The 24,343-nt window shown below is 46.9% G+C and overlaps 1 protein-coding gene across 1 annotated transcript; it reads right to left on the bottom strand.

Moving 5' to 3' along the window:
* Positions 1-1,070: 1,070 nt before the first annotated feature.
* On the bottom strand, positions 1,071-18,480 carry LOC141509962 (leukocyte immunoglobulin-like receptor subfamily A member 5). The gene is made up of 8 exons (XM_074219875.1): positions 18,453-18,480; positions 11,390-11,443; positions 11,123-11,160; positions 2,981-3,413; positions 2,842-2,874; positions 2,491-2,769; positions 1,515-1,796; positions 1,071-1,220 (listed from the first exon to the last, which is right to left on the bottom strand). Exons 1-8 carry the CDS (start codon positions 18,478-18,480, stop codon positions 1,144-1,146), a joined length of 1,224 nt encoding a protein of 407 aa, XP_074075976.1. The 3' UTR covers positions 1,071-1,143.
* Positions 18,481-24,343: the final 5,863 nt, after the last annotated feature.

The raw sequence follows: 24,343 nt of genomic DNA, 5'->3' as shown, positions 1-24,343 counted from the left end.
CTTGGGATAGCTAAGTGATGCAGTGAATAGAGCACAGGCCCTGGAATCATAAGGACTTGTGTTCAAATTTGACCTCAGACATTTAATAATTACCTAGCTGGGTGACCTTGGACAAGTCACTTAACCTCATTGCCTTGCCAAAAAAAAATCTGTTCCCTATATACAATTTGAGATTATTGTTTTTATACTTCCCAAGTCTTTTGTTGTTTGTTATTAAGCATCTGTAAGCAAAACCATTTGAGCAATGCTGACAAGATAAATGATGATTTTGGTATGATGAATCTCTTACTGTTATCAATGTGAGATCATAGTCCTATATTTAATCATTATAATATTTGATCCTTGTGAGTTGACTTCACCTGAAGCTCTGATTATTGAAAAATTCTACTTAAGATCTTATGGGATGGTTAACTGATATTAGGATAATATACCTGGAGTCTGACTCCAGGGATGATCATCACAGAATGCTACTGAATCAATGATTGATGGTGCCAGCAACCTAATGAGGTTTCACAAACATACAGCGTAGGTGGAGTTCTCCTGGGAAAGACTGGGAGAATACTGATCAACATAACCAGAAGTAGTATTCTTCTGACTCAATTTCCTTATCTTGGCATTGGGCTGACTTGAAGCTTGGTTCAATGCAACTGGCCACTTTGATAAGGGAAAACTTTCTCTTTCCCCTTCTGCCTGTATTCTTTTATGGAAAATTCTTATAATCATGTCAGATGATCAGTATGAACACCATGTTGAATCCTTATCTTATAAGAATCTTATAGGTGAATACTGAAGCACATCAGAATTACTACAGTAAAATACAGGTATACTATTTGAACCATTTAGCTTATATTCTAAACAAGGAGTTATTAAGTGTTTAGCTTTGACCCACTAAAGGGTCTCTAAATTCTCTAGTTTCTGGATGCCAATCCAGTGAGCTTTGTCCCCCATCCCCCATCGGCAGCACTGACTCTGGTAGATACACAAATGCACACACACAAACACGCTCAACAGCTTCCTTGGGAAGCTCCTTCTCCTAGCACATCCCCAGGATAGAAAGGAGACACTGAACATTGTCTTGGTAGTTTATTATCTGCGGCTGCACTGGAGGTTAGGCTGCTCTGGGGTAGGTGAGGGATCTCCTGCCTAGGACAGCAGAGCACCCAGGGCCAGCAGGAGTACAAGGATGATGATGCCCACAGTGTGATCCTGGGACTGGGAGACTGGGGGGGGGGGGGATAGAGACCTCTGCTGAGGAAGTTCCTCTTCCTCAGAAGTCTTGGATTCCCCATGCCCCTCAGCCCTGGGCCCCAAGACCGAGGAATGAGACAAGGAGGCAGGTGGTATTATGGAGTGAGGAAGGCCTGAATCCTTGTCTCTGACCAGGAGCTATGTGACCTTGGACAAGTCCCTTCATCCCTTGGGGTTCTGGAAGTCCCTCCCAGCTCTCCTCTCTGGTTCTCTGACTCTGTGAGCCCCAAGCCCAGCCCAGAGGAGGGGGTCGGTCAGGCACCCACCTGTGAGGACCACAGGGTTGCTGGGCTGTGACCAGGTGAACGGGTCCGTGCTGATGTAGCCGATGCAGGAGTAGTTGCCTTCGTGCTTGCTGCTGGCCTTGGGGAACCTGAGCTCCACCTCCGAGTTGGGGGCCAGCCGGTACATGGGCGGGATGGATCCTCTGTCCTGGTACAGGATCAGCCGATCCAGTTTTTGGTCCGACCAGCACTTGAACATCAGGGCCTGGCCTGAGGTCACCGTGCTGTTGGGCTTGACCGAGAGGTAGGGTTTGGGGATGATGCCTGCGGGGGGAGGAGGCGGCAGCTAGAGGAGGCAGCCCTCCTCCCTCTCTGGGCTGCCAAGGGCATCCGGGACGGGGTGGGGGTCCAGGAGGGAGAAGAAGGAAGTCTAGGAGCAGGAAGGAAAGGAAGGGGGAAAAGAGGGAGAGAGGGAGGAAGGGGAAGCTGAAGGGGGGGGAAGGGAGAAGAGGAGCACAAAGGTGCTCCAGGGGGGTAAAGAGGCCCCTCCGGCCCCTCGGGCCTCGCCTTTGGCTGGTGGGGAGGGGGAGGCAGGCGGGGTGGGCGGGGCCCGGGGCGGGGCCAGCAGGGGCGGAGCCAGGGCGGGGCGGGGCCAGCATGGGGCGGAGCTCGGCTCAGGGCGGGGCCAGCACGGGGCGGGGCCAGCACGGGGAGGGGCCAGTACGGGGCGGGGCCAGCAGGGCGGGGCCAGCACGGGGAGGGGCCAGTACGGGGCGGGGCCAGCAGGGCGGGGGCCAGCACGGGGAGGGGCCAGCAGGGCGGGGCCAGCACGGGGAGGGGCCAGTACGGAGCGGGGCCAGCAGGGCGGGGCCGGCACGGGGTGGAGCTCGGGGCGGGGCGGGGCCAGTACGGGGCGGTGCCAGCACGCGCGGGGCCAGCAGGGCGGGGCCAGCACGGGGCGGGGCCAGCAGGGCGGGGCCGGCACGGGGCGGAGCTCGGCTCGGGGCGGGGCCCTCACCCGCCACTGCCAGGCGCTGCCCCTCGCTGGGCGGGCTGACCCCCCACAGGGTCTGGTAGAGGCAGCTGTAGAGCCCGGCGGTGCCCGCGTGTGCGCGGGGGAAGGAGAAGAGGGCCTCGTTCCAGATGGGCTCCCGGCTCTCCAGAAAGTCCGGGTCGTCCTCCTTCTGCAGCATGAAGAGCAGCGCCTGCTCCGGGCCGCGGCAGCGGATGTGGGCCGGCCGGCCCAGGGGGATCACCGAGCCCTCCTCCAGGAGGATCTGCGGCCTGGGCAGGGTTTCTGGAAGGGAAGTGGAGCCGGCCGTTCCCGGGGCCCCCGCCCCCGCGCCGCCCCCGGAGCCCCGCGACTCACCGTTGTCCTCGGTCCCGACGCCCCGGCACTGCCCTGGGGGAGAGGGCCTGGTGAGCGGCCGCCCCCCACAAAGATGGCGGGGAGCGGGCCCGGCCCCCCAGCGTCGGTTCCACACCTGCGCAATGGCCTGGACACTTACCGAGGCAGAGGAGGGCCCACAGCCAGGCCCGCATGGTCCGAGCCGCCGGCGCAGGCACGAGCTGGCCCGCTGACCCGCCGGACCCCGAGGCCCCTCCCTCACCCCTGCCCCCGAGGGCCTTGGGTGCCCTCCGCCCGAGCAGATGCGACCTGTGCCGCTCAGGCCCTGCCCCCGGCGTGTGGCGTTGGCAGCGCCCGGCCTGGCCCAGGGCGGGCACGGCGGGGGCCCCGGTGTCAGAGTGGGGTGGCAGGAGATGGGGGAGCAGCCGCTGGGGGGACACGAGGGCGCCCACCCTGACCCGCCATGGCCCGGGTAGTAGGAGCACAATGGGCCGGGCAGGGATTCTGGAAGAGAGGATGTCGATGGGGACTGGTTCCCCCTGAGACTGGGAAGAGGAGAGGAGCCCGCGGAAGGGCCGTGGCCCGAGAAAGCTCTGGGGGACACCCGGGATGGAAGTCGTCGGAAGGAAAAAGACAAGGGGAAGTCATAAGGCATGGCGGAGATGAAATGATAAGAGATTACAGTCGGGGAAAGGGATTTTGGTGCTCCAAAGATGGAGGCAAATTCATTCTCCAGACAACATGATCAATGAGAAAATATCAGAAGTGGAAGTCCCCCATTACATGAAAAAGAGAATGTCTCAGTCAACAGAAAACAGAAAACACATTTAATGCAAACATACATAGCTCAACTAAACTAGATGGCTTTCTCTCCCCATTATGAATCCTCTAAAAAGGTTAGCCTTGCCCAAGACGGCTTTCAGACATTTATTAGACCTCTAGGCATTCTCTACAAGAGGAAGATTCTCCTTAACTTGGTTTGACCCGCCACGGAAGGGTTTTCAGCATGGTTCAGCTTGAGGAGGCGCCTCTCCATCAGTTGAAGATGAATAAAGTACGAGGAGTTATTTTCCACATTTATCATGTGTGAACAACTTCTCTCCAGTATGACTCGTGGTGCTTTATGAGATCTGAGCCCAGATCGAAGGCCTCCTTACATTCATTAAACTGATCGGGCTTCTCTCCTGGCCGAACCTTTTATCTGGAATAAGATGAACACTAAATATTCAACTTTCCTACTTGCAATGCATTTAGGAGGCAAGACCTACAAATTCAAATTTGTGCCCTACCTGTGGTGGAGCCTTCTGAGCTCTTATTGGTCTGATCAGCCACAGTCAAACACATTGCTTGACTCTAATACAGTCGTTCTCCTTTTGGAGAGAACAACAACCAACAGATCAACTCACATTTATGACATTACTCTCCAGTCTGAATCCTCTGGTGTTTAATTATTGTAACCTGCCACAAAAGGCTTTGCACCTTTTTGCATTCTCTCTAGAATTATTCAACTGTTGTTGAAAAGAATATAAAGAATTATTGAATTTGGTCCCACGTTCACTGCAGCTGGACTTTTCAACAACAAATTAATCTGATGACTAATGAAGTTTGATGCGTCACAGAAGACTTTCTCACATTCATCACATTCTAAAACTTCTCTCCAGAGTCAGCTAGGTGGTGCAGTAGATAGAACACCAGCCTTGCAATCAGGAGGATCTGAGTTCAAATTCCACCTCAAACATCTAACAATTAATTGGGTGACCTTGGACAAATCACTTAACTCCATTGCCTTGCAAAAACAAAAACAAAAAATCTGTTCTTCTGTGTGAACCCTGGCCAATGTCAGTTAAGACCTGAGTTCTGAATGAAGACCTTTGTACAGGTTCCTTCCAATATGAGTTGTCTGAAGTTGAATATGGGTTAATTTCATAGCAGATGAGTTCTTATATTCCTTACCTGTACAAGATTTCTCTCCAGGGTGAATTCTCTGATAAGGAATAAGTTTTGAGTTGTGACTGTATGTAATTTTCCATATTGGATTTCCATATGGGTTCTCTCTAGTATGAGTCATGTTGTTTATAAGGTCTGAACCTGGGATGAAGATCTTAAATTCATGAATTTGATGAGGCTTCTCTCAGTATCCTCATCTGTAAAATGATTTGGAGGAAATAGCAAACCACTGCCAAGAAAAATGAGGTCACCAAGAGTTGAACATCACGGAAATAATGGAACAGCAATTTGTAGCAGCTATTATTTTGTGGTGGCAAAGAATTGGAAACTGGGGAATGGCTGAGTAAGTTGTGGTAGATGATTGTGATGAAATACCATTGTGCCCTAAGAAATGATGAAAGGGATTATTTAGAAAAATTGGGAAGATTTGTGTGACCCTTTAGAGTGAGGTGATCAGAACCAGAATAATTTATACACATTGATACAATTTATATATGTAATTTATTAAGTTAATAATTGTGTAAAGACTTTAAAAGACTTAGGAACTCTGATCAATACAGTGACCACAATTCCAAAGGTACTCATGATGAAACATTATGCCCACCTCCAGATAGAAGTGATGGACCCAAGAGTGTAGATGGAAACATGAATTTATTTTTGGACATGGCTAATGATGGGATTAGTTCTCTGTTAAATTTGAGATGCTCAAGAGTCCTTTGGACATTCCCTACTGCCAGCTATGACCTTCTTCCTCAGGGTTATCAAGAACATAATTGTGATTGATCCTTCAGTCAATAGTGAATCCTATAATTCCATTAAGTTAATTAAATCCCTTCAGAGTCTGAAGGGATTGAACTCTCATTGCCCTCCCAGTTAAGTTTCCTATTCAGGAAGGGGACTCACTCAAGGTTTTTGCCTTTCACAAACTGTCTCTTGGAAACCCCTCCAAGGCTGAAAAGAGCAAACCTTAATACCTCATCTCTTCTATTATCTCCTCTTTATCCAATAATTTCATCATGGGATGGGGAGGGGGGACTCCACTGATTAGTACTTCACTCTGTCTAGAGATAAGGCAGGCTTCTTTTGCTTCTTTTTAAGCTCCATTTTCTTCAACTATGAAGAAGGTTCTTGGATCACCAAAGGGAATGATGGAGGGAATGACAATATGAGAAGATCAAGAAAGCTTCTTGGGACAGAATTTAGCCAATAAAGGGCAATATCACAGACCAATTAGCATATCAAAAAATATGCTGTCAGGTCTATGGAAAGGGGAGAAATTTGTGATCAAACAAGAAATAGAGTATATTATAAATTACAAAATAGAGAATTTTGACTATATTAAAAAAAAGTTTTTGCACTAAAACCTATCCTGCCAAGGTTGGAGGGAAAACAGAAAGCTGGGAAACAATTTTCACAGTTAGGGGTTCTGATAAAAGTCTTGTTTCTAAAATATACAGAATATGCAGAATCAAATTTATAAGGTTATAAGTCATTCCTCAGTTGATAAATGGTCAAAGATATGAACAGGCAGTTTTCAAACAAAGAAATGAAAGCTATATATAATCATAGGAAAAAATGCTCCAAATCATTATTGATTAGAGAAATGCAAATTAAAACAATTAGGAGGTATCACCTCATACCAATTAGATTGACTAAGATGACAAAAAGGGAAAATGATCAATGTTGGAGAGGCTATGGGAGGACTGGCCTTGCTGGTGGAGTTGTGAACAGATCTGACCATTCATGAGAGCGATGTGGAACTATGCCCCAAAGAATAATAAAAATGTTTATACCCTTTGACCCACCAATTCCAATACTAAACCTTTATCCAGAAGAAATCATAAATAATGGGAAAAGCTCCACATGTTCTAAAATATTCATAGTAACTCTTTTGGTAGTGGCAAGGAATTAGAAATTGAGGGGATGCCCCCTAGATTGGAGAATGGCAAAACAAGTTATGGTACATAAATACTATGGAATATTATTCTAAAAGAAACCATAAACGGTTGGACTCTAGAGAAGCATGGAAAGAATTACAGGAACTCGTGCTGAGCAAAGGGAACAGAATCAAGAGAACACTCTCCACATTAACAACACTGTGAGATGATCAACCTTGATGTATGCAGCTCCTCTCAGCAATTCAGAGAGCTAGGAAAACTCTTATTAGATTGGCTGATGGACAATGCTATCCCTATCCAGAGGAAGAAAAACAAAACCAAACAAAAACAACCTACAGAATCTGAATGAACGAACACTATATTCACTTTTTAAAAAATTTCTCTTATGTTTTTCCAATCTCATGCTTTTCTTTCTTTCCCCTTACTCCTAATTCCTCATACAGAAAATAACTAATCAATAAACATGTTAAACACAAAGGTATATATACATTGTTCACCAGACTTTTTGCCACTGAGGGGTGGGAGGTGGGAAGAGTAGATGGAAGAAAATTATATAACATAAATATGCAAATGCTTATGAATAAATGTTGAAAACTTTCATAATTTGTAATTGGAAAAATATCAATTAAAAAAAAAGCTTCTAAACCTAAAAAAAAAAGCGGGCAGCTAGGTGGCGTAGTGGATAAAGCACCCGCCCTGGAGTCAGGAGTACCTGGGTTCAAAATCTGGTCTCAGACACTTAATAATTACCTAGTTGTGTGGTCTTAGGCAAGCCACTTACCCCCATTTGCCTTGCAAAAACCTAAAAAAAAAAAAAGCTTCTGCCTGCCTTTAGTGTATTCAAACCTTGCTCAGCCATTGATGACAAGCTCCCAGAAGCCATGGAGAATGGGAACAGATTAATGTTTCAATTTTCTAAAGAAAAGAAAAATTCTAGATTATTGGATCTCTGAGCTAATGAAATCATGAACACAAGAAGCTCAAAAAAGGAGAATGGGGCACCATAGATATTTATATTACGTCATTTTTAACAGTAAAAACACTAGAAGCCATACACATAGAGAAATACTTGAGGGATGCTTAGGTGACGCAGTGGATAGAGCACTGGCCCTGGAGTCAGGAATACCTGCGTTCAAATCCGGCCGCAGACACTTGATAATTAGCTGTGTGGCCCTGGGCAAGCCACTTAACCCCATTGCCTTGCAAAAACTAAAAACTTAAAAAAAAAAGGGGAAGTTGTAACAGGAAGTAAGGTTCAGAGGTGGGATTTGAACCCAGGTCCCATTGGTTCAACACCACCCAGACTATTAAAGTGAGAGAGGAACTTTGTGATTTTCTGTCAACTCCTCTTTCAATCCTAGTGAGGTTTGTTAGACGTGGCCAAACCATGATTGCTCTAATAGGAAACAGAGACCTTTGGCCTTGTGGGCAGCCAGGAAGTGGGTACACCCTCACCACAATTCTTTGTTAGTGCCCACACTCTCCATATGGAGGGGGCCACAGGACAATGTGTTTCTGGAATTCTGACCTCTTCTGCCTGGGGTGAGGACCAGGGCTAGAGAGAAGAGAGAAGGAAGGGATGATCTAGAAGGGAAGGTTGGGGGAGGGATGAGTCTGGTAACTAAGCTGGGGTGGGCAGCTCACTCCCCAAGTTTTTCCTCACAAGGCTGATGCTATAATTTTGTTTCAGGGATAGTAGAGGCAACAAGGTGAGCTTTGGGGTTTCTTCCAACTTTATTTTTGTGATCTATCTTGGGAAGGGTGTAGGGTTGTGGCTCAGGGAACCCCATAGGATTCCAATTTGATTCTTTCCCAGGGAGAACTCCACAAATCTTCCCTCTGGGCCATACTGAATCCTACTACCCCTGTGGGATCCCCATATCTTGTGTTAGGGACCATCTAGGGCCAACTTGTCCTACCTGGAGTATGGGGAGACCCAAGTCTTTGCTGAAAACTCACCAGCCTTGGCCTAGGAATGAAGTGTCCTTTGTTATCTCTGTGGTTTCACAACTCAATTCTAGGCCTCACCGTTACTCCTATTGGCCACTGAATCAATAGAGTCCTGTGATGCCCTGGAACTTGTGGTTATTGGGGGGGGCAAAGACCAGAGACCCCACTCAGGATAGATCTAGAAAGGATGGGACAGTGTTGGGGAGAACTGACTCTGAGGGAACCCCACTTACTTATGAGAGTTGGCCCCTCCAAATCTCTAGAGGGCATCATTAAAGCACGCCCTATAGCTGAACCCGAACCATGGTTTGGGCAGCCTCCACAGTGGATGGAGGCACCAGTAGGCCAGAAACAATAGCATGTGAGTGAGTGATTGGAGTCTCTCAGGGCTGGGGAGAAGGGGGAGTGGGTATGAGGGTCTGTCCAGGACCCCCAGGACCAAATGAGTCTGACTGGGCTTGGGAATCCTGCTGGCTTTTCTTGTCTAGAGGGATATCGGCCCTCTAACTCCCCATACCATAGATCTATTCATTTTCTCAGGTCCCCTGAGATGACAAAATCTTAGCCTATCTGAGCTTGGACTTAGCTTAGACATGGATTCCTGACTTCAATCGCTCCTTCCTAACGTATTTCTGTAACCTTGTGCTCTCCCCAGGGAGCCCCCACCCCAGAACAGTGGATCCAAGATGCTCAGTTATGGAAGGATCTATGAAGGGTTCAGTGGGACAAGTCATTGTGGAGGGGCTGAGCCTCTCCCAAATCCCCCATGCTTCCTCTGATTAGTCTGTTTCCTGGGGTGTCTTCCTTCAGCCTGGGGTGGGGAGGTTGCATGGCCACTTCTTCTTTGGAAGTTCTCAGCCCTGCTTCTGGGCCCCAGGGCAGACACAGAGTCAGGACAGGACATCATCTTACAGGAACTCACTGAGATACTGAAAATTGAGAGACGGAAGGGAGATCATGGATGTGTTTAGGGAGTTGTATAGGCTCAGTCTGTCCCCCCTCTAGTGGGGTTCCTTGTCTCATGGCAGGAGTGGGTGGGAACAGGGGCCCCAGCCAGGAAGTGACTGACTAGGGACCCCTAATGAGAAAACAGGACTCCTTACTTCCCCTGCTGGGGGTTTTCACAAGACCATCTTCCTTTCTAGGATGTCTCTTCCCTTTCTAGTCTCTATTCTTTTCATCCAGGAAGAGGAGGATGGGGGAATGGCTGCTCACTCCCAGAATCCCTTTGAAAATGCAGAAGGCTACCTCTCCCCAATGCTCTGCCAGCTCTGATCTCCAACCTCATCTCAGGTTTGATTCATTCTGTCCAAGGCACCCCCCCCCCCCCACTGAATGTTGGCCCCTCCTAATTCTGTCTTTCCTCAGTTTTCACTCCTTGGCTTTTCAAATATGTTTGCAGAGGCGAGTGATTCACTTATCAAAGGTTCGAGTCTTTGGTCAGGAGCCTCCTCTACTAACCTTGAGCCTGCCATCCTGCAGATGATGATGAGACAGAGCCCTGACCTCAAAGCTGTGGCTGCCCTGGTCCATTGCCAGGCTAACTGCTGTGATCCCTCAGCAAAGCTCCCCAGCTAGGGGACCCTGCCAGACTGGGGTTTCTTTCTTCTGCCTCTGCCAATGGAGAAAGAGCGGGATCCCCAGAGGGATCATTCATCAAGACAAGTGAGTCAGGGCTAGAGCTGACCTTGGAGTCTGGAAGAGCCAGACCTGATTCCTGTCTCTGTGTGTGAGCCTTGGGTGGGGGGTACCTGTGTGATTTCTGACTTTGATCCTTGGGTAGATGAGTCCACTAGGGTGACTCCCATTGTGTGACCTGTGGTTATAAGATGCTGTATGGGTGATCCAAGCTGTGTGACTTGGTTATGTGATCCCTGGGTGGATCACCCCAGCTGGGTGAATCCTGACTGTATGACCCCTGGGTGGATGACCCCAACTGGGAGACTCCTGGCTGGGTCATCCTCTCAGCACTCTCAATTGAGGAGTATAGGTAGGAAGGATTTCCTCATTGGGGATTGGCCAGAACACCACTCTTTTGGGTAGCCTGCCTTGTTCTTTTCCCTCAATATGGTTTCAGACCCTCTCTCCTGTATCATCCTTCAGGGGCTCCCCAGCCCCCTCTGAGCACCAGCCCCAGCCCCAGTCCCACATTGACTCCAATCACTCCTTCCTAATATATCTCTGCCATCTTGTGCTCTCCCCAGGGAACCCCCCCCCCCCCCCCCCCCCCCGTGGAAGTGATTTGGTGTCTACTTGAGAGATTTTCAATTTATTTTTTTGTGTCACTGTTGATTCCCCTCAAAAGATGTCCACTCCAAATAGGTTTCCCATCTTTGTAGCCCTCATACCTACCACATAATAGGCGCTTTGTAAATGCTTGAATCAATGAACCAATGGACCTGAGTTTTGCTCCTATGGGTCTGTATGCATGTGGCCTCTTCCTTGACCACCTGGTCCTGAGAGGAGTGTGGGCTTTCAGCTCCTCTCTCTCCCTGGTCCTTGCCTACCAGGAAGGAATCACTGGCTGAATCTACATCTGTTGAACCTGTAGTGGACCACTTTTAGGTCAGTAAGACCCTGTGGGGCTTGGTAGAGTGGGCAGTTGTCCACTGTGGCTAGGACTATGTGGTTTAGGTTAGAGAAATGTGTGTGGGGGTGGGTGGACCAGAGACAACCCCCACTGTGTGGATCTCTGAAAGGAAGTCAGCCTGGAGGTCAAGATGCTCATAAGGGGTGGCCCTGTGACCTTTGGGGCTCAGTAGCTGTGAACTTACACAGGTGATCCAGACTCCAACTAAGAAGCTCCTTGATGGAGCTGAGCAGGTGGACTAGGGAAGGGCCAGGAGAAAAGGAGAATTGGGAGATGGGTGGCCCCAGCAATTCACTTCAACCTTCTCAAAAGCCTCTCAAAAGCCTTAGACCATGGACAGAGACTTCCTCAGACACTTTCAGATGGAGGAAAAAGAATGGGTGCGAGTCTCTGGTCCTCTCCCTCTCCATCCAGGGATTTTATCATAACTGGCTAGCATTTATATATCGGTTTGAAGTTTGCAAAGCACTTTACAAATACCCTTGTCACAACCCTGGGAGGGAGATGATGTTATTATTCTCATTGTATAGTAGAGGAAACTGAGGTGAAGTATCTTATCCAGGGTCACCCTGTTAGTAAGTGTTTGAGACCAGCCTCAACTTCTCTAGGTCTGTTTCCTCCCCTGGAAAAGAAGAAGGTGGGTCTTGATGGCCTTAAGGATTCCTTCCAGTTCCTGATATATGTTCTAAAGTGACCACAAGAGCTGACATCTGCTCATCTGCTCAGAGCTCAAACTGATCCCTGAAGCATCAGTCCTTACAGATGAAGAAACTGAGACTTAACAAGGTTGAAGCCTCTTGCTAAGTCCATTTGATAACAAAAGACAGATGCTGTCTCTTGTACTCCTTTACCCCCTCCTTCTCTGAAGCCCCTGGGCCTTCTTTAGATGATAACTTGGCTACTGCCTACCAGCAGTCTCTAGGAAGACAGCCCATTATTCATACAGAAAGGGTCAGAAGTCATTGAGTTGACCACCAGATGGCCCTTTTCTTGAACCCATGGTCTTTCCTTCACCTCTCTTCATAAGTAGCCATTGGATGCTGCTCAACTTGAAGATGCTTAACCTCCTTTCCCTGCTGCAAAGTCATTATTTTAGTGACTCTTAGCAGTTTGGATTCCCTTTATATGACAGGGTTCAAAATCAGTCTAGGTGATGAAATGAAGTATTGCTTGAATTATTAAAATGGGAAATCTCTACTCTGGACCTAGTTCATGAACTACCTCCCCCTTTCCAAGCTGGATTTCCATCCTTCTCATCATAGGCCTTCCTTCACTACATTCTGAGAGCATGCTGTGGTTACAGTTTCCAACTCTTCTTACCTGAGCTCTCTGGACCATGTGCCACTGCCAACCACTCCCCTCTTCTGGATATTGGCTCCTCACTCTTTTCTCTTGGTTCACCCCTTACTTGATTGCAACTTCTGAATCTCCTTTGCTACATCACCATTCATGTCTCATCCAACCCAAAGCTCTCTCCTGGGCCCTCAAATAAAATTAGGTAAAAATGCAATGAACTCATCTCTCATGGGTTTAATTTTAATGCCTATGAAGTTGTTCCCCAAGCACACAGACATTTGTATCTATTGTCTATCCATCCAAGTATGTTTCTATCACCTACTAATTCTTGTGTGCATTTAGGGATGGATGGATGGATGCGTCAATTCTTAAGTGTCTATTAACCAGTCCATCCCAGTATGTTTGTTTGTAGGCTTCTAGGTGGTACCATAGTGCAGAATGACAAATCTGGGGTCAGGAAAACTCATTTTCCCGAGTTCAAATCCAATCCAATTCATTTAAAGCTGTGTGAACCTGGGCGAGTCATTTCCACCTCTTTCCCTTAGTTTTCTCATTTGTAAAACAAGCTGGAGAAAGAAAAGACAAATCACTCCAGCATCTTTGCCTATTAGACATTCTGAAACTTGACGCAATTCAAACCCAAAAGGTCCAAAGTAGAGCTTATGATCTTTCCCCTCCCTCTCCTAGAAGATCATGACCTTGGCCTCTTCTTCAGATCAAAGCCCAAATTTTATTTTTGCACCTCCAGGTCTCCCATCACTTCCTAAAACTTCAAGACCCATATTCAGGTCCTCCTCACTTCCTGCCTAGTCTTTTCAATAGGCTTCCTCCAGTTGGGTTGTCTCCTTGCCTCAAGTCACCCTTCCCTTCACTCCATCCTCCTGACAAAGGAATTGTCCTAAAGGGCAAGTCAGCTTCCTCACTGCCCTCGCCCTAAATCATTGCCTCCTTGTTTCCAACAGGATGAAAAGGAACTCCTCTCTTTGGAGTTTCAGTCTCTTCACAGATGGTCTTTTCTTGCCTTTTCAGTCCACTACTGCAGTTCTCCTCACTGACTCCCAACAGTCCAGTCAACCTGATTTGCTTACTGTTCCATATAGTTTATAGACATTGATCTGCATGTACCTGCATGTACTCCTCCATCTTGACTCTATCCTGGAATTTTCACCTTGCTGAGGACAGCTCAAGAAATACAAGGATAAATTCCAACAAGTAACTTCTATCTCAGAACTCACCAGGAGGACCTGAGTTCAAATCTAAACTTACTAGCTGAGTGACCTTGGCCAAGTTATATAACCTTGAATGCCTCATATTCAGGGCCATCTCCAGCCATCTTATTCTTATCTGACCACTGGACCCAGATGGCTCTGGAAGTTGGTGACTAAGCCCAGCTCCCCCTCACCCAAATCCAGATGACTTGCTTGTCATGGTCACCTCTCAGATGTCATGATCTTCTTTGATAAGGAAGGACAAACATGGAACCCTGGGCCTGGAGTTCAGAAGACTTGAATTCAAATTCTGAATTCAAAGCCTCAGGGATTAACGAGCTGTGTGATCTTGACTAAGATATTGAACTTCTATCTGCCTCAGTTTCCTCAATTGTAAAATGAGCCTTTGTTGAAGACTCAATAAGAACATCTTTGAAAAATACTTGACATGTATCTGGCACCTAGTAGACTCTTATTTTTATCTATCACCGAGTGCTAAGCCCTTAGTTGCTCTAAGCACTAAGCACTTAATACAAAGTGTTCCAGAAATCAGTCAGTCAATCAATCAAGAAGCATTCTTTTATTAAGCACCTCCTCATGACTGATTCTGGGGATAAAAAGAAAAAAAAAGAAATAACTACTTTTTAAGGAGATCTTTTTTTTAAACTTTTCACTCATTGAAAGCAGTCATTAAGTGCCTGAGGCTGGATTTGAACTCAGGTCCGCCTGACTCCAGGGTCAGTGTTCTATCCACTGTACTATGTAGCTGTGCCTTTTTAATGATCTTAACTCTGTGACTGGAAACCTCTACATGTGTACCATTTATAGAGATAAGAAGGAAGGAAAGAAGCAAGCTTTTATCTAGTGTGCCAGACACTGTGTACTAAGCTATGTATTAAAAAAAAAAATAAAAGAGGCGAAAAGGAATCAATAAAAAATGCCAAAGAAGGAGCTAGCCATGCCAGATCTAAAACAGTATCATAGTGCTTCAGTCATCAAAACTACTTGGTACTGGTTAAGCTGAATAATGGATCGGTGGATTAGAAATAGTACAACAGAAACAGTAGTAAATGACTATCATGACCCACTGTTTGGCAAACCCAAAGACAACAACTTCTGGGATAAAAACTCATTTTTTGGTAAAAACTGCTGGGAAAACTGGAAAATAGTATGGCCGAAAGTAGCCACAGATGGATACCCTGCACCAAGAGAAGGTCGGAGTGGGTACAGGATTTAGACATAAAGGGTGATACCATAAGCAAATTTGAAGAGTAAGAAATAGTTTAACTGTCAGATCTGTGAAGAAAGGAAGAATTTAGGATCAAACAAGAGAGAGAGAGAACAGTATGAAATGAAAAATGGATAATTTTGATGACTTTAAATTGAAAAGATTTTGCACAAACAAAATCAATACAACTAAGATTAGAAGAAAAACCGAAAGCTGAGAAATAATTATTTTTGATGATTTCTTTTCTTTTTTCCAATTATACACAAAGGTAGATTTCAATATTCATCTTTTTGATGAATGAGTTCCACAATTTTCTACCCCCTCTCTTCTCCCTGCCCCCTTGTGGTGGTAAACAATCTGCTGTACATATTTCCATATTAGTCAAGTTGTGAAAGAGGAATTGGAACTAAAGGGGAAAAACATTAGAAAGAAAGAAAAAAATATAAAATTTAAAAAAAGTGAACATAGTATGCTGTACTCTGAATTTAGACTCTAGATATGGATGACATTGTTCATAGCAGATCTCTTAGGATTGTCCTTGAGCTCTGAACTATTGGGAGGGGCTGCATCCATTACAGTTGATCAACAAATAATGTTGTTAATGAGTATATCTTATTTCTGCTCCCTTCATTCAGTATCAGTTCATGTTAAGTCTTTCCATGCTTTTCTAAAGTCTGGCAGCTTAATATACCATAACTTGTTCAACCGTTCCCCCTCATTGTTTTGCCTCTATAAAAAGAGGTGCTGTAAATATTTTTGAACATGTGAGACGCCCTCCCCCCTTTTTAAAAAATCCCTTTGGGATACAGACCTAGTAGTGACATTGCTGGATCAAAGGGTATGCATAGTTTTATTGCCTTTTGGTAAATAATTTTTATAAGGGGCGGCTAGGTGGCATAGTGGATAAAGCACCGACCCTGGAGTCAGGAGTACCTGGGTTCAAATCTGGTCTCAGACACTTAATAATTACTTAGCTGTGTGGCCTTGGGAAAGCCACTTAACCCTGTTTGTCTTGCAAAAACCTAAAAAAAAAAAAATTTTTATAGTCAGTGTTTCTGTTAAAGGTCTCATTTCTAAAATATCTAAAGCACCATCCATATCCAGAGAAGAAATTGTGGAGTATAAATGCAGACCCATTTTTTACTATCTTCAGTTTTTGAAAGTTGTCATATATTGTCATTTTTCTGTTTTTTTCTTTCATTTAGATTTGATTCTTCTTTTACAGAATGATTAATATGGATCTGTATTTAACATGGTTATCCATGTAGAACCTATATTAGATTGCTTTCTGTAGAAGGAGGGAAGAAGGAAGGGAGAGAGGAAGAAAAATGTAAACCTCAGTTACCTTGCAAAAAAATAAAAGATTATTGAAAAGTACCATTGCATGTAGTTGGAAAAATAAATAAAATATATAGAGAACTGAGTCAATTTTATAGAAATCCAAGTTATTCCCCAATTGATAAATGGTCAGAGGGTATGAATAGGCAGTTTTCAGATGAAGAAATTATAGTTATATGAAAAAATGCTCTAAATCACTATTAGAGAAATAGAAATTAAAACAATTCTGAGGTACCACCTCGCACCTCTTAGATTAGCTAATATGATTGAAAGGGAAATGATTGATGTTGGAGGGAATATAGCAAAACTGAGGCACTATTGATGGAGTTGTGAATTGATCCAATCTTTCTGGAGAGTAATTTGGAGTTATGTCCAAAGGGCATTCAAACTGTGCATAACCTTTGATCCAGCAGTACCACTATTAGATCAGGATTGCAAAGAGAACATAAAAAAGGGGAAAAGTCTCACATGTACAAGAATGTTCATAGCAGCTCTTTTTGATTTGAAATTGAGGGGATACCCATCAATTGGGGAATGGCTCAACAGGTTGTGGTATTTGGATGTTATGGAATATTATTGCTCTATAAAGAAACAATGAGCATGGAAAGAATATAAAGACTAACAGACTGTCTTCTGTGGGGGGTGGGGGAAGGGAAGCAAGCTTGGGGGAAAAATTGTAAAATTCAAAATAAATAAAATCTTTAAAAAAAGCGAGTAGACAGATTTCAGAAAAAACTGGAAAAACTTTTATGAACAGATGCTGAGTGAAGTGAGCAGAACCAGGAGAACATTGTACACATTAACAGCAACAATGTGAGATGATTAACTATAATAGACTTGCATCTTCTCAGCAATACAACAAAGTCAATCTAAAAAACTCCTCTTGGAAAAGCCATCCACATCCAGAGAAAGAACTATGAAATCTGAATGAAGATTAAAGCAGACTGTTCCCTTTTTAAAAAATTTACATTTTGTGGTTTCCTTCTCTTGGTTTTTCCTTTTGTTCTGATTCTTCTTTCATGGTATGATAATGGGAAAATACATTTAACATGGTTGTGCATGTATTACATATAGGACTACTTGCTATTTTAGGATGAGGAGAGGAAAGGGTGGGAGAAAGAAAAATTTTTTTTTTTTTTAGGTTTTTGCAAGTCAATGAAGTTAAGTGGCTTGCCCAAGACCACACAGCTAGGTAATTATTAAGTGTCTGAGGTCACATTTGAACTCAGGTACTCCTGACTCCAGAGACGGTGCTCTATCCACTGAGCCACCTAGCGGCCTCTTGAGAAAGAAAACTTTGCAAAAATAAATGTTGATATGATGGTTGCAGTTGAAAGATGTAGGTCAACCCCAGGAGATTATTCATTCAGAAGAAAAACAACAAAAACAAAAATGAAACCCCACAGAATCTGAATGGCTACTATGTTCACTTTTTAAAAACTTGTTTTTCTTTCCTATGTCATGATTTTATTTCTTAAGTCTTGGTCCTAATTCCTCATCCACAAAATGACTAATATGTTAACATGTTAAACACAAATGAACATGAACAACTTTTACTGGACTGCTCCTGAGGGGAGGAGAGGAGGAAGGGAGGGTGGTAGAAACCTGTGTAACATAAATTTGCAAGCAGATGAATGTTGAAAAACTTTCATAACTATGTAACTGGAAAAATAAAATGCCAATCCCCCCCAAAAAGAAATTTTATTTGAAGCATTAGGGAAGCTAATGAAAAGGGCAAATTCATTACCAGTGAAGAAATTAAAGGAATAATTTGGATCTATTTGCCCAACTATGCCAATAAAAACGACAATTTAAATCAAAAAAGTGTAATTAGGAAATAAATAAAGGGGGAAAAAACAAAATCACAAACAAAAATAGGCAAAAGACAGTCCCTGCCCTCAAGGAACTTGCAGTCAAATGGGGAAGGACAAAAAGGAAAGGATCCAAATGAAGTCTAGGTAGGATAATACACAAAAGGGGTTGGGCGAGGCTTCCAATCAAAAGTGGGATTTCCTCGGGCCCTTGGAGGAGGCCCACGGCTGGGAGCCCCAGATGGAGGTGCCAGAGGCCCCTACCTCATTGGGTGGCAGCCAACTTGGTGAGGGTGGGGTGTTAGAAGAGCTCCCTCACTGGCTGGTCCCAGGGTCCCCAAGAGGTTGGGGGAAGGCCCCAGATACCTCCCCGGGCTTCCGTCCAGGAAGGCATGGTGGTGTTTCTAGTCCAGATCTCTCCTTCCAGAACTGTCCCTTTCCTCTCCCCCACCCTGGAGGGATCAGCTTTTAGCCCTCCTGGAGCCGGTACTGGACCCATCGACCCTCCCCCTCCCACCCATCCTGCTCCTGTGGGGGGAGGGGTGGCCCTGGGGCCGGGGTGGGTGGCAGCTTCTTCTCCAGACCTCAGACGTCAGCTGCCCGAGGCTGAGGCCAACTCTCAGTGGGAGGCGGCCACTTGATGGGATCCATTCTGAGGAGGCCGCGATCCCACCCCCTCCCCATCTGGGCCAATGGCGCGGGCGCCAGCTCGGAGGGACAGCCAGCTCCACCAATTGCCCCGCGGGGCTTAGCCCCGGGCTCTTTAAAAGGCTCCGCCTGGCCTTTCATCAGTTTCATTGTGAGCACGTGGCTCCTCCGCCTGGCCCTGGGCCAGGGAGAGGCTGCGGCCCGGCCCTGCCCAGGGAGGAGAGGCCTGGACTGGCCCTACCAGGCCAGGTCCGAGCGATCCAGCCCGCCAGACCCGCCCGCTGAGACCCACCTGGCCCGAGAAGACCCAGCGCCGCCACAGAGAAGGGGCCCAGCTCAGATCCAGACGCCCGCCCTGGCCCAGGAGATCCAGTACTACCAGAGGAGAAGGGGCCTGACCCCTACCCGGCCCAAGGAGACCCAGCTCCGCTACAGAGAAGAGGCCCAGCCCAGCTTGACCCCCCCCCCCCCCCCACGCAGCCCAAGGAGACCGGCTCAGCCACAGGCAAGACGCCTTGAAGGTCCCGGCTCAGCCGCTGAGCCTGAGGGACCCAGCGCTTTCTGAGAAGACGCCTGGTCTAGCTCGACCCTCCTCCGGCCCAGCCCAAGGATTCCACCCAGCCCCGCCGGCCCGGCCCGACCCGGCCGGAGGAGCCTGGCTCTTCCCTGAAGAGGCCCGGCCCAGCTCCGCCCGGCCCAGCTCCGCCCGGCCCAGCTCCGCCCGGCCCAGCTCCGCCCGGCTGTGCGCCCTGCTCTGCTCTGGACTCTTGAGCTTTCGGGCCCTCGTGGCCCGGTTGGACCGGGCCTGCCCGTCTCCATGGAGACCTCTCAGGACCCCAGAGCACCGGTTGCACCCCGACGGGCTCCAGCCTCGGGTGGCCTGGTGGACCGGTGTCCTGAAGGACCCCTGAACTGCGGCGGCGGCAGCTGTGGCTGCGGAGCTCCGGAGCAGTGCGGCCCCTCGGCACCCTGGGACACCGGACCGCCGCCGCCGCCACTACCACCGCCTCTGTCGCGCTTTCCTCTCCAGTGCTCTGGCTCCTGCTGCCCAGGGGAGGCTCCCCGAGCCTATGGGAGGGCTCCCCCCCAAAATGCAGGGCCTGCCGCCTCGAGCCCCGACACTCCTCAGGACCAGCCATTGCTCCGTTCTTGGCAAATCAAGACTGAGCCTCTAGAAGAGGACGCTTCCTTCTTGCTGGACCCCCAGGACACCCTCCAGCTCCCCGGCCCTTCACAGCCCTCCGACTGGTACCAAGGCCGGATCCAATCATTGACCTTGTGGTCCCAGTGGCCACCAGAGGGGCTGGGGTCCCAAGGGCAGACAGTGGGGCAGGGGTCCCAGGGGCAGCTGACTGGTCAAGGATCCCAGGTGCAGATGGTGGGTCAGGGGTCCCAGAGGCAGCTGACTGGTCAAGGATCCCAGGAACAACTGATTGGTCAAGGATCCCAGGGGCAGCCGACTGTTCAAGGATCCCAGGAGCAGCTGACGGGGCAGGGGTCCCATTGGCAGCTAGGGGGTCAGGAGTTCCAGGGGCAGCTGGTGGATCAGGAATTCCAGGGGCAGCTGGCAGGTCAGGAGTTCCAGGGACAGCTGGTGGGTCAGGGGTTCCAGGGGCAGCTGGTGGGTCGGGGGTTCCAGGAACAGCTGGCAGATCAGGGATCCCCGGGCCAGCTGGCAAGTCAGGGGTTCCAGGGGCAGCTGGTGGGTCGGGGGTTCCAGGAACAGTTGGCTGGTCAGGGGTTCCAGGAACAGCTGGCAGATCAGGGATCCCCAGGCCAGCTGGCGGGTCAGGGGTTCCAGGGGCAGCTGGTGGGTCGGGGGTTCCAGGAACAGCTGGCAGATCAGGGATCCCCAGGGCAACTGGCAGGTCAGGGATTCCAGGGGCTACTGGCACTTCGGGGATCCCAGGGGCAGCTAATGGGTCAGGGGTTCCAGCCACAGCTGGTGGGTCAGGGGTTCCAGGGGCAACTCATAAGTCAGGGGTTCCAGGGGCAGCTGATGGGTCAGGGGTTCCAGGAGCAACTTGTGAATCAGGGGTTCCAGGGCCAGCCAATCTGGCAAGGGTCCCAGTGGCAGATGGTGGGGCAAGGATTCCAGGAACAGCCAGCCTGGCAAGGGTCAGAGTGGCAGCTGGTGAGGCAGGAGTTACAAGAGCAGACATCTGGGCAGGGCACAGGCTCTTTTCTACCCCATCCACCTCAGCCATTGCCCCAGGGTGAGCATCTCAATCAGTGGTGGGCCCGCCCTGACTCAGATGAGCCTCCTGGTCTATCTGTTGCAGGCCCCAGCTTGTTGAACTCCTATGGGTTGGCCTCCCAGACTCAGTCAGTTAGAGGCAGAAAAAGGGTCCGGGGAAAGGGGAAAGGTTCCTCCAGCCACATGTGCCATGTCCCAGACTGTGGGAAGTCCTACACCAAGAGCTCCCATCTTAAGGCTCATATGCGGGTCCATCAGGGCGAGAAGCCTTATATCTGCCAGTGGACCAACTGTTCTTGGAAGTTCACTCGTTCTGATGAACTGGCCCGACACATGAGGAGGCACACTGGCTACCGGCCCCACAGTTGCCAGTATTGTCCAAAGACTTTCTCCCGCTCTGACCACCTGGCCTTGCATCTCAAGAGGCATTCAGAGGAGATCTTGGTGTCCTCCCAGGAGCCAGGTCACCCCTCTTCTTGGGCCTCCACCCCTGCACCAGGAGCTCAGGAAGGAGATGGCCTGCAGCTTCCAGAGAACCCTTCTACTCCAAGGGAAGAATAGCCAGGGCTCTGGTGTCTTGTCTCCTGTTTGCAGGTCCTCAAATGCTATTTAAATGACCTAGATTTTATTTGCACTTCAATCACTTACTGATTCTGTAACTGAGGTGGGAGCAGAAGTAATTTCACATTGTTACCTCAGTTTCCCCCTCTGTAAAATGAGAGAAGATAAATTTATATGTATTTATTTGTGTATATGGGGTGATACAGAAATGTTAGAAGTAAATGAGGGAAAAAAGGACATGACCTTACAACCATCAGACTTTGAAGGAACTCAAGCTACTTCTTCCAGCTCTCTCACCCCCATTTTGGTGAAGGCATCATACCTGGCAACTTGGACAGCCTGGAACTTCACTCTTCAGCTGCTCCAAGTTCTAGGCCTGCTCCAGGAACAAGGTTTTTCCCATAGACCTCTAGCTACATCGCTCTCAGGTTCTGTAACTGCAGCTTCTATATTTTTCCATGGAATCCCAGGCGCCCACCATTGCCCTAACATCAGTCCTTCCTGTTCGAGTCTTATGGAATTCCTGAAATCCAAGACCCCAGGACAGTGGGAGAAAAACTGGACATCTCTTCTGTTCAAGGGATTTTCCCTGGTGCAAGGAAGGACAGACTGAGGTGAGGGGTGGGGGGTGGTGGTGGGGAGCCGACTGGGGCAGGGGAGAGAGTAGGGTTGGGAAGGAAATACTGTCTTTGGCATAAGGGAAATCCAACTCAAATGTCAAGAAAGGGAACAGGTCATCCTGGAGAAATAGGTCAACATTATTATAGAATGTAAACTCTAGGACAGGGGCTGTTTTATTCTTATTTTTATCAATCTCCTACTGCTAAGTAGGTACTAAAGTCAATTTAAAAAGCCCCATCAATCAGTCAGTCAGTCAAAAAAAAAATCTTATCAGTCAATCCCCAAAAACCCATCAATCAGTCAATCAATCAATCAGTCAATCCAAAAAAATAAAGCACTTATTTGTGCTTGATTCTGGGGATAAAAAGACAAAAAAACTAATCTCTTTCCACAGACCTTAACTCTAATCCTGGAAATGGATACCTGTGGATATCTATGTATAGAGGGAGGAGAAAAGGAAAGAAGCAAGCTTTTATTAAAATACATGGTGTGTGCCAGGCACTGTACTGAGCAATGGATACAAAAAAAGGCAAAAGACAGTCCCTGACCTCAAGGAGCTTACAATCAAAGTTGGGAGACAATACTAGTATACAAAGCAAGATCTCTACAGGATAAATGAGAAATGAGGGTTGGGGAAGGCTTCCCGTAGAAGTGGGGATTTTAGTTGGGAATTAAAGGAAGCCAGGGGTGCCAGTAGTCAATTGGAGGAAAGAAACTTTCTGAATGAATAAAGCTAGAGAGAAAGGAGTTGAGGGATGGAAGGTCTTGTCGTTGGATGAGTGGGGAATAAGGTGTAAAAAAGACTGGAAATGTCTGTGTGTGGCCCTAGGTTATGAAGGGCTTTGAAGCTCATTTTATTTTTGATTTTTTTTAAAGTCTGACCTGCCTCCTTTTTTTTCCCTCTTGACCTTTTCTATCTTCTCCTAAGTCAAATCAACACAGCACTTAAGGGATTAAGGCCTTTTCATCTATGATTTGTCTTGTATTGGTATTTCAAGTTTTCTGACCAACTCTGGTTTTCTCCGTAGGAATGCTTGGAAGTCAACTAGACTCTTAAAGGTTCATATTTTTAGAATTATACTTAATTTTACAGCATGATTTCCACTTCAATCTGTTTAAAAACTTGTTATCATGTTTGAATTGCTACTGAATCTTGTGGGACTGTGGTCCCTTTGTTGCTTGTACTTGTTTTTTCTTTGCTACTTAGATTTTTTTTTTTTACTTGAAAACTGAATTTATTTGGGCTTGTTTCTGGGTGTTAGTTTCCTTTTGCAGATCCGGTCAATTCAATTTGAATTATTGTCTTAAACAGAGTAACTAAACTTTTCCTTCTAATTTTGACTGCATTGATTTTGTTTGTGTAAAACTTTTAATTACTTGTAAGCAAAATTATCCACTTTATTTCCCATGATCCACTCTATCTCATCTGCTTATGATATCATTCTTTTTTTTTGCAAGGCAAATGGGGTTAAGTGGCTTGCCCAAGGCCACACAGCTAGGTAATTATTAAGTGTCTGAGACCGGATTTGAACCCAGGTACTCCTGACTCCAAGGCCCGTGCTTTATCTACTACGCCACCTAACCGCCCCGATATCATTCTTTATATTGATAATCTTGTAGCCATTTTGACTGGTGTGAGTTTCTGTCTGTGCCTATTTCTGCCAAGCTGCTGATTTTCTGGTCAAATAGTGCTTCTTAATTTATATAGAATTATCATTTGTTGTTGTTGGGTTTTTTGGCAAGGTTGTGGGGTTAAGTGACTTGCCCAAGGTCACACAGCTAAGTTTCTGAGGTCAGATTTGAACTCAGTTCAGGGCCAGTACTCTATCCATTGTGCCACCTAACTGTATGAGCTATTAGTTTTCTTCCAGGTCAGTAATAGAACTCACTTGTTGTAACTTCTGGTCTTTTTACCAGATCCCCCCAAAATTACCCCAGGAATATTATAGCCAAATTTTAGAAATCCCAAGTCAAACAGAAACTATTACAAGCAGCCAGAAGGAAACAATCAAATATCAAATATTTTTCTAATATTTCTTAGTGCCTCTTTGAAATATTGAGTTCTATTCATTCCATTCTATTTTTTGAGGGCATTGACCACTTGGGTATAGTCATTTTTTTGTTCTAAAGTTTTATTTTCCCTATTGGATAGAGCCCTGGACCTGGAATCAGGAAGACCTGAGTTCAAATTCAACCACTGACACTTATTTCAAAAACTTAAAAAAATTTA

The sequence above is a fragment of the Macrotis lagotis genome, chromosome 1, assembly GCF_037893015.1.
Source record: "Macrotis lagotis isolate mMagLag1 chromosome 1, bilby.v1.9.chrom.fasta, whole genome shotgun sequence".
In the NCBI taxonomy this organism is placed as follows: Eukaryota; Metazoa; Chordata; class Mammalia; order Peramelemorphia; family Peramelidae; genus Macrotis; species Macrotis lagotis.
This window is presented reverse-complemented; position numbering and strand designations above follow the sequence as displayed.

Coding starts and splice junctions, on each gene's coding strand:
- LOC141509962 (XM_074219875.1), bottom strand. CDS start 18,480: ATGCCTTCCTGGACGGAAGCCCGGGGAG. Junction 2,770..2,841: donor CGTCGGGACCGAGGACAACG/GTGAGTCGCGGG, acceptor CTTCCCTTCCAG/AAACCCTGCCCAGGCCGCAG. Junction 1,221..1,514: donor CAACCCTGTGGTCCTCACAG/GTGGGTGCCTGA, acceptor CCCCCCCCCCAG/TCTCCCAGTCCCAGGATCAC.